General features: G+C 38.5%; 1 protein-coding gene across 1 annotated transcript in view; it reads right to left on the reverse strand.

Moving 5' to 3' along the window:
• Positions 1–8,427, reverse strand: part of LOC117272382 (hexokinase-4-like) — a 38,097-nt gene extending 29,670 nt beyond the window's left edge. Inside the window, exons 1-3 of the mRNA XM_033651291.2 lie at positions 8,304–8,427; positions 7,584–7,640; positions 2,366–2,479 (exon numbers count right to left, since the gene is read on the reverse strand). Of these exons, the coding sequence (XP_033507182.1) occupies positions 2,366–2,479 (114 nt within the window). The 5' untranslated portion in view covers positions 7,584–7,640; positions 8,304–8,427. The remainder of the gene's footprint in view (positions 1–2,365; positions 2,480–7,583; positions 7,641–8,303) is intronic.
• Between the last annotated feature and the right edge of the window lie 1,893 nt (positions 8,428–10,320).

Raw genomic sequence — 10,320 nt, forward strand, 5'->3', positions numbered from 1 at the left:
TCTTCACCCCTGTCTCTCACATGATCATCTCTTATTCTTTGTCTCATGTCCTTACATGCTTGTTGCAGTCGTTACCTAAATGAAGCCGTGACTAACTTCATTCCTTCACCATGACTCTAAAGGGCTGAGCAAATGCATACATTATAGTGGCTTGGGCCAACCTGTTACATTCAAAAGATCACTGTACAAACATGCACAGTAATTATAAACCAGTGGTGGAACAGGTACTCAGATCTTTTACTTATGTGAAGGTAGCAATACAACAGTGCAGAAATACTATTAAAAGTAAAAGCTCTGCATTTAAAATTTGACTAGCAGCAAAATGTATGAAGTATGATGTATGAATTTTGTATAAGTGGATTATATTTCTATACACTGTGTAAGTAGAGTTACTTCACAATAGTTCATCTACAATACAATCAGTCAATAATGCTTAATATTCTGTAAACCGAGCATATATATTCTTATCTTCAAAGTAACTACAGCTGTCAGATAAATGTAGTGGAGTATAAAGTACTATATTTGCCTCCAAAATGTAGCGGAGTGAAAGTAGAAAGTCGAATTAAAGGTACCTCAGAATTATACATTAGTACTTGAGCAAATTTACTTTGTTACTTTCTACCACTACCTTTACTCATAAGTATTGGCATCAAAATCTAAAGTATATAACATGCTGAATGGTTCACGTCACAATGCTAATATTAAAATTTTGGATAATGAGTACTGATGTGTCAGTGTGTACATCATTCTGATATTGCAGCTGGTAAATACGGGGCTAAGTTAAATCTATTTACACGCATAATATCATCATGTATTTGTTGATTATACTTTGCATTATCATCTGAAATAAATGTAGTGAATTAAAACTAATCATATTTGCCTCTGAGCTGCAGTGGAGTATATCTATAGGGTAGCAGAAAATAAAAATAATAGAGTAAAGTGCAAGTACGCCAACATTGTATTTCAGGAGAGTAGTTGAGTAAATGTACTTCAGGGTTCATGATTGACTCAGAAAAATCTGCAGGAGGTTTTCTAGGAATAAAGAGGAGTGTTTAGTGTGACTCTTGCACTTGTCCAAAAATATGTGAACTTGCGATCATAAAACTGAAAACTGGAAGTCCTCTATTGCAAAATGAAGGTATAAAATGTCTTTGCTACTGTTCATCTATCACTGAATGATCCTGTGACTGAACCTCCCGTCTGAATCACACTGATACAAACACCGGGATTTCCTAATCTCAGTATCCTCCCAGCAGCAGCAGCATTGACTTACTACAGCCGACTGTTTCCTCCCATCGTGAGTAACAAGGCTTAAATCACAGAGCCAGAATGTTATGAATGACGTTACGATTAACTTTTTACACAATCACACTGATGCAGTCACTGTGACAGCCAGATTTCCACGAGTTGGTGACACAGTTCTTTGTAGGCAATGGGTTTTTATTTTTGTTTCTTCTCAGTCAACGTGGGTAAAATCACGTCTTCATATGTGGCTGTGTATAAAGGCTGTATGCCAACAGCTGTCTGTATTTGAATTATAGTTTTTGTGCATAACCTTTGGTCAGCAATAAAAGAGGTATTCAGTGTACTAAAGTAATGTAGCAGTACCTCAGGGTAAAGGTGCTCCACTAAGTAAAAGTTTTGCAATCAAAATCTTACTTTAGTAAAAGTACAAAACAACTATCAACAAAATGTATGTAAGTAAAAGTACTTATTAGGCAGCATAATGACACTGTGACATCATATCATTGGATTATAATTACACATGTAGCATTAATGTGAAGCTAATTTTGACTACTTTTTATATGGTTATTGTTTCATCTACTACAATTCATTGTCATTATTCTTTATATGTAAAACCCTGCTCTTCAAAGTAACTGTAGCAGTCAGATAAATGTAGTGAAGTAGAAGTATAAATTAGCATAACATGGAAATACTAAAGTAGAGTACAAGTACCTCAAAATTATACTTAAGTACAAACATGAGTAAATGTAGAATGTAGTTGCTTTGCTGCACTGCCTTGTAACAGAGCTCGCCCGTTTTTTTTTTTTACATCTTTACTTTTCTTTTTGAATTTTATTTTGATGTATGTTTATATGATTTTTTCCCCAGTAAAGCCTGGATTTGTTTATGTTGTTGTTTACTGTATAAAAAAATAATAAAGAAGAAGAAGTATGCTTACTTTTTGTCTTTGTGTTTGGCATATGTTGCCCAATTTAAAAACTCATGAATCAAAGGGCCGGTTTGCATCGCTGCAGTGACACTTCATGCTGTGGTGTCTGAGCTAACATTGTCATCTGTGCTGCTTGTTGGCAGAATTCAAACAAACAACGACAAACATGTTTTCTCCTCAGGTGACACGTACCTTACTGAGCGTCTCTGGAGGGATGCCGTGGTGCAGGGTAGAATTGTCTCTGCCCATTTTGGCCTTCTTGGAAATCTGTGTGTTGTACTCGCCGTTTGCCTCTGTGGTGCTCATCTGGACAGAAAAAGTTAAAGGGTAAGTTCACCCATATTGCAAAACACAGCTATAGTCTAATGTAGTAGCATCATCAAGAGGCACGGCATCAGCTTCCATAGTTATGCAGATGACACACAGCTGTACATTGCCGTGTCTCCTGATGACACAGGGCCAATTGATACCCTTTTTAACTGCATTTTAGATATCAAGTCATGGATGGCAGTGAATTTCCTACAGCTCAACCAGGACAAAATAGAGGTTTTAATTATTGGTCCTGAAGGCCAGAGAGAGAAACTTTTACCAAAACTACAAGATTTTAAACCTTCACAATGTGTAAAGAACCTGGGCGTCATTTTTCACTCTGAGCTTAGTTTTATTCCACACATCAAAAATGTAACAAAGACAGGTTTTTATCATCTTAAGAATATAGCCAGAGTCCGCCCGTTTCTCTCTCAGGCTAACACGGAGGTGCTGATGCATGCTTTTATCTCTTGTCGTTTAGACTATTGTAATGCCCTGCTGTCTGGTCTTCCCAAAAAGACCATCTCCAATCTACAACTACTTCAAAACTCAGCCGCATGAGTGCTGACGAGGACCAGAGGGCGGGCGCACATTACACCAATTTTAAAATCGCTGCATTGGCTCCCCGTGTGTTTCAGGATCGATTTTAAGGTTCTTTTATTAGTTTTTAAATGTCTTAACAGTCTTGGGCCATCTTATTTATCTGACCTGCTTTTATCATATCAACCCTCGCGGATCCTGAGGTCCTCCGGCACCGGCCTTTTAATTGTTCCAAGTGTTAGAACAAAAACCCATGGGAGAGACTGTTGATGTTTTTAAAAGGAGGCTCAAGACTCACCTTTTTAATTTAGCTTTTAACTGATTTCTTTTACTCTTTTAATTCTTCTATTATATGTTCTTTTTACTTTCTAATGCTTTTAAATGATTTATTTTTAAATCTTTATGCATTTTAGTCTCTAAATCTTAATTTATTTATTTATTTATTATTATTATTAATATTATTTTTATCTTTAACTCTTTAATTTTTCCTAATCTCCACACCATGTGTGGAGTCCACCCCGGTCTGTCTGGTCGGGGTGGTCTCTGTGGCGGCGTTCCCTGTGGCCGTGGGCTGTGGCGCCTCTTGGTGTGGATGGCTCCCCATAGGTGGTTCTTTCCTCACCTGGTTCCTCAGTGCCCAGCCATGTTATTGACTATATTGACTGTGTGTGTGTGTGTGTGTGTGTGTGTGTGTGTGTGTTTATATGTGGGGGTGGGAGGGGCAGGTTTTCAATATGTATGTATTATTTTTGTTTGTTTTTATTCTGTGAAGCACTTTGTGCTGCATTTTTAATGTATGAAAAGTGCTATACAAATAAAGTTTGATTGATTGATTGATAAAGCTATGTGAATAGTCACCACCTTAATGCATTACAGGTGAGGTAATTTTGGTGGGAGTTAAATTATCACATTTGAACAAGACTAAGTCTGCAGCCATGCTCGCTGCTATGTAAGACGTAGCCTACTAAATGAACTAAATGCTAAATCAGCATGCTAACACAGTCACAATGACAATGCAAACATGCTGATGTTTAGCAGGAATACTGTTGACCATGTTCACCATGTTATGTTAGTGTTAGCATGCTAACATGTATGCTGCTAATCAGCACTAAACACTAAAGCACATTTGACATGCTGGTATCTAATGTTTTTAGTGAGCTACAGGCATTTTGTTAGCGTTTCAGCCCTCAGTTTCACATTGTGGCGCAGACAGTTTTCCCCTCTGGTGGGCGTGGCTTTCAGAGTATGATGCCTCGCACTCGATGAGAGTTTCACTTTAAAAGTGAAACATGACAGAGTTTTGTGTTGATGTTCAAACTGATATTCGATCCTGTGTGATAAATTGCTGGCAAAATTTAAAATATATTTTGTGAGCATTCAACGGTTAGCTGACGGTCAAAGCTCAGGAGATGTAACCTTTCTGCTAAATATTAGCCAACTGACTTGAGAAGAAGCAAGGAGACAATAAATTATTAAACTATACATTATTATTTTCACGTTTTGTTCCACGATATAGAATATGTCAGCAAATACGCCACCCATGACTTGTGAAGCTTTTCTGTGTCTTAAAAAAGGCGGTTGCTATAAGTGGTTAAATGAGACTACAAAATGTCATCACACCAACCATGGCTTTACAGCCTCGTTGTGGTGGGGATTTTAATTCACGTGACTATAATGCAGTTTGTTTAATGTTAGCTTTTCACTTCTGGTGATTGGCGAAATTTGCAACAAACAGTCATGATTCCAAGACGATGAATCCTACTTACTTTGGTGATCCTCTGACATTTCCTCTAGTGCATCAGGACGTCAATTTGTTTTATTTCTATTTTCACTAGAAGTCTTGTACTGCATTACTTTAATATATGATTGGTTCTGGCATCTTTTTAGAGGACTTACTTGGCAGCTGGATGGTAAGAGGAAGTAAGAGGACACTGTTTGGGGATCTCTGTGAATAAATCAAACTGAAACTATAAAAATGACACCCTTAAGGCCACCTGAATTTATTTCTTCATCTTTGATAATTTAAGTCTTCCTTTTAGATGTTTTAGATGCATGGGAGTTTAAAAGTCAGCGGAAATGGTGCACTTACATGCCGTCATATTTCCTCATCAATCCCTAATCACAAGTTGCAGTAAACAAATATCCCAGAATCCTTTTTTGTCCAAGATCATGTGGCCTCACAGTATAAAGTGAACAAACAGTAATAAGTTACATATAAAAGGGGAACAATTTCTTATTTCACTTCCACCTGCTGTTCATCATCTGACTGATCCCAGGACACTGTCATATATCTAACAAATACAAATACAAGCCAAAATCAAGTTCACACATTAGTGCATCCAACTAGTGTGTCAACATAACACGGCGGTTAGGCATGAAAAGAGAGGGAGCTGTGACCAGAGAATATCATCATGCTAATGTATGTATTTTACATGAGTTACTATTGTGGGAACTGCACTGTCATATGACCTCGATCTTTGGAGTCACATTGGAGAGTGCACTTGTTGACTGACGGCAACTACTTCCACCTCCGGCCGTTGAACTCCTGAACTTTAATAATCTAATCAACACGGAATTAGGGATAGTGCACCCAAAAATGAAAATTCAGCCATTATCTACTCACCCATATGCCGAGGGAGGCTCAGGTGAAGTTTTAGAGTCCTCACATCACTTGCAGAGATCCAAGGGGAGAGGAGGTAGCAACACAACTCCACCTAATGCAGGCTGACGGCGCCCCAGATTCAAACGTCCAAAAACACATAATTGAAACCACAAAATATCTCCATACTATGAGCTCACATGTGCTTGAGACCGTGAGACATGGGCACCTCATTCATTTGTGTTCATGTGCTTTTTTTTATGTCGGGGCTTCAGGACACTTGGATCACTACGGACGAGCAGTATGGAGATATTTTGTGGTTTCAATTATGTGTTCTTGGACGTTTGAATCTGGGGCGCCGTCAGCCTCCATTAGGTGGAGTTGTGTTGCTACCTCCTCTCCCCTTGGATCTCTGCAAGTGATGTGAGGACTCTAAAACTTCACCTGAGCCTCCCTCGGCATATGGGTGAGCAGATAATGGCTGAATTTTCATTTTTGAGTGTACTATCCTTTTAAGACTACAACTATGTAAATAAGTAAAAATTTAAAATTCATTCAGTGGGCTTTGAGAAATAGAGTTTTACTCACATAAATCAGTGGAAATTATCTAAAATGTAATAACAAAAATTACAAATTGGCAACAGCTCTGACCTCCATGTCAAATTCCAGCCTCCCAGGACAAAACCTAAAGTGTAGGGGAGTTTTTGAGGAGCGAGAAAGCGAGCTATAGTGCTGCTAGTCGCATTAAAAAATAAATATTTGTCTAGCCAACAGCTGCTCTGCAAGCACATGCAGTTGATAATTTGTGTGTGTTACATTTGGTTGAGGACACCGATCATCCATCAGGCCCACAGCGATGGTGATCCAGTCACTCTTTTATATTGTTTTCATGTGCAGAACCATTCCTTCACTCTTTACAAGCTTATGTGAGGACACTGGTGTCTTTCAAATAAGGAAATTTATCAGTCATTGCAGCCACCACGACTATAAGGGGCCTGTGTTAGAATATATATTTACAATCTGTCAAATAGAAAACATCCTCTAACCTCTGCTGACAGCTTTAAAGCCACACTAATACAAATTCTTCACAGTGTTGACAGTGTGTCAAAGGTGTTGATTTTGCTTTGCTCAGCGTGTTAGTTTGGTTTTACAGACCACAAACTCCACTATCATCCAGATTTAGTTGCCACAGCTGTTTTTCAATGTGTCAGATACACATTTAATCAACTTTTAGGTAAATAAGTATTGGTATATTATAAACTGTGAGGTTTGGGAGTCCTGGGCCAGAAATTTGAGCATTAAACACTTAATTTCCAGCATTCAGGTGAATTTTTATGCTCCAATATGAGTTTTTTTCTGCGTCAAATTATGGTGTGAATGTCTTTAATTTAGTCGAAGTAAAGTCCTCTGTTACTTGGGTTTATTGGGAAGGACAAACACACATGTTCTAAATGTTGAGGTGGATCTTTCACCTATGTCCAATCCAAAATCTAGACATTAATGATAATTATCCAATAATATAAAATTGACAGGGGCCATTCTGCATAATGGGCAGTTTAACTTACTTTAAGCTCATTTCGTTGCTATTACTTCTACACTGTCTTTACTAAAGTAAAAGTTAAAGTACTTCTACTAGTCCTACTACACCTATAATGACTGTACTTGTTTCAGCATCACTCAGGTCACTAAACCACTGAAGACACCCTGAACACAAACCACAAATGTTGTGACATCTGCAACATCAGGGGAAGCTCCATCAGATGACAACACTCTGGATTAAGTTTATGTTGTGTTTTGGGCGGAGTGTCTCCTTCAGCTCATATAACAGGAAACACAGTGGACCTTTGTCTCTGCCTCTTAAAGTTTACTTCAACCAATAAGATGCCACAGACAGAAGTTCATGTCACACTTGAGTATCTGCCACAGCCCCTGCCAGCATAATTAAACATCTGTAACACTCACTTTTCTTCCAACAGGATGCAGTTTATGAAGGTCGGACACGCCCTGTCACAGTTTCACCTGAGCAGGAACAGAACGTTAGACAGTTCAGCTTTCTTTTCTTTTCTCCCACAGCTGAGAGGTGAAATTTCAGCTTTAAAATAACTTGAATTGACGAGATTATCACATGTAAAGTTTATCCAAAATCTCATCTGTAACCTGACACACAGTGTAGCTTGTCACTGGGAGAGAAGCCAAAAAACTGAGCCACTTTAATAAACTTTGAAGGAGCATTTCAGGTTTCTGAAGGCACCAGAAACACACATCAGAGACAGTTTGATCATGAGCTGTTAATAAAAGGCCAATAAAAGATACAATCATACAGAAGGAAATACAGCTAAAGGTTTCAAAACTGGGGCTCAGGAGGGTAATTTAAAAGGCAGCAAAGGGTCTCAGGTGAGATGGAGCTGATTTGCAGAGCTGCTGTTCAACATTTAAAGAAAGTAATGAGAGTTTTCAATGAGCAACAACTTAACTTTGAAAACTAAATAAAGACAGGACAGTAAATCCTCCACACCTCTGGTGATTTCATGAGCTTAGGCTGTATTTACATGGACGTGTTTGCTGATCGAACAGCTGCCTTCCTCCCTCTTACCTCTCTCTTAACAGCTCATCTCACATGTAAAGACAAGTTGTTATCTTTGCACACCGAAGAAGCACAAACAGTGAAGTATAGTAACTCACCTTTGCGTCCCGCGCTGCTCCGCTCGACCTGACACGAGTCAACTTCCTTAGTGAATAAGAAAAGAGTGTGAGAGCTCAGTTTGTGTTTACACCCACTCCATCTGAAGGATTCGTGTCGCAACACCGGTGAGGCGCGCGTCTTGTAGTCTAAGCTGACAGATGGTGGATGTCGGGGTGCGGCACTCATGTTTTACGCGCGGCGGCACAGATCCAAACAGCTGATCGAACCGACTCTAACATCCACAGCCGAGCTTCACCGAGAGGACACCGTGTTGTTGTTGTGATTTAGTCCAAATGAAGCTGAGGGAGAGCTCGTGCAGTTTGCAGCAGCAGGTGTCTCCCTGCGCGTAAAGGCGCATGAGAGGGATCACTTCACCCCAAAATACATCCAACTTAAATTCGGTGTCAATATCGCTGCTTTAGAATTCAGTTAGAGCTGCGACTTTCTTCACAAAACTACAGTATATGACAGTGGTGTAATGTAATTAAGTATATTTACTCAAGTACAAATTTTAAGGGTGCTTAAGGCTTTCCTTTGCGCGCCACTTTATACTTCTACTTCACAATATTTCAGAGGCAAATATTCTGTTTTTGACCGCATTACATGTATTTGACAGCTTTAGTTACTTTAGTCATTGTTATAATGTAGATTATATATACAAATGAATTATGATGTATTATTGCAGGTGCAGATTAAACTTTTTGTATCCCCAGTGTGACTTGCGCACAAGTAGAATTTTAAATGCAGGACTTTAACCTGTAACAGTATTTCTACATTGTACAATTATTTCAGAAAGACCTGAGTATTTCTCCTACCAATGCCATTTCTTTGTGTGAAGTGGAGGTGCAAACACTTCACTTGTCATTTTAAACCTTGTGCTAACAAACTCTAGTATAGTTCAATGGTCCAGTACTTAAGTGCTGCAGTACACAGAGTACTCAATGGATCTGATCTTAGCCTGAAACTGAGAGGTTGTGGCAGTTTTTCCTGTTCAGGGATTAGAGCAATGTCTCTTAGGCTTTTACTGCTCATACTTTAACTACACGCTCATGATACTTCTGTACTTTTACTATTGATACTTTGAGTACATGCAGCCTATAATACTTAAAACAAGTCGACATGGATGAAGTCCTCCAAGTGCCCAAATTTGAACATCAACTCCACCTGCAGAGGGCTTCATATTTTCTTTAACACTCCATTTTAATGATTTAAATATCTGTATTATTTATTGTATTTAGTTATATTTTTTACTGTCTGACAACCTGCTTTTTGACAATTTCAGATCTTCACTGTCTTTTAGTTCCAGTGCAGGCAAATATTAATGCCACAGCCAAATTTCAAACCAAATTTGGTGCAAATTTTAAGCAGTTTTCCAGAAACGACATGCAAACGAGAATGTGAATGAATGCTTGTGTCCATCAATTTAATAATTTCAATTTATCTTTAATAATTTTGAGGTATGGTCTGGTGCTTCGACAACAACTTTGTGAAGGTGTCACTTTGGGCTCTGGGTGACAACATGTCTCACTATTTTGTGGGTTTTTACAAACCAAACATTCAATTAATGTATAAAACAATCAGCAGATTAATATAAAATCAAAGTAATCACAAGTTAATACTTCAAAATCAGCTCCAATTCAGCCAGCTACAACAGTAAAATCCTGCCTTTACATTAATGCATGAGTAATTTTTACAGTTTTGTATTACTTAAGGATCTGAATACTTCCTCCGCCACTGATGTTACAGCAGCACATTAATGCCCATGGTGTCAGAGTGACATGTTTAACTTGCACATACAGTGTGCATGTACTTTTGGCCTTGTTATGTAGAAATACAGTTTTCATCCTTAAGTAATAGTTTTTGCCTCCTAAACTTCAGCCCGGTTGGTGCAACCGAACATTGTGACAGAGTCTTACAAAACAGTCTCCACGTTGCTGTGTTGCATCAAACCCTCACAGGAAATACAAATAAAATGTAACGATGGCAGCCCGTCACACACTGACACAAAGGATTCAA

The sequence above is a fragment of the Epinephelus lanceolatus genome, chromosome 11 (genome assembly GCF_041903045.1).
Source record: "Epinephelus lanceolatus isolate andai-2023 chromosome 11, ASM4190304v1, whole genome shotgun sequence".
Classification (NCBI taxonomy): Eukaryota; Metazoa; Chordata; class Actinopteri; order Perciformes; family Serranidae; genus Epinephelus; species Epinephelus lanceolatus.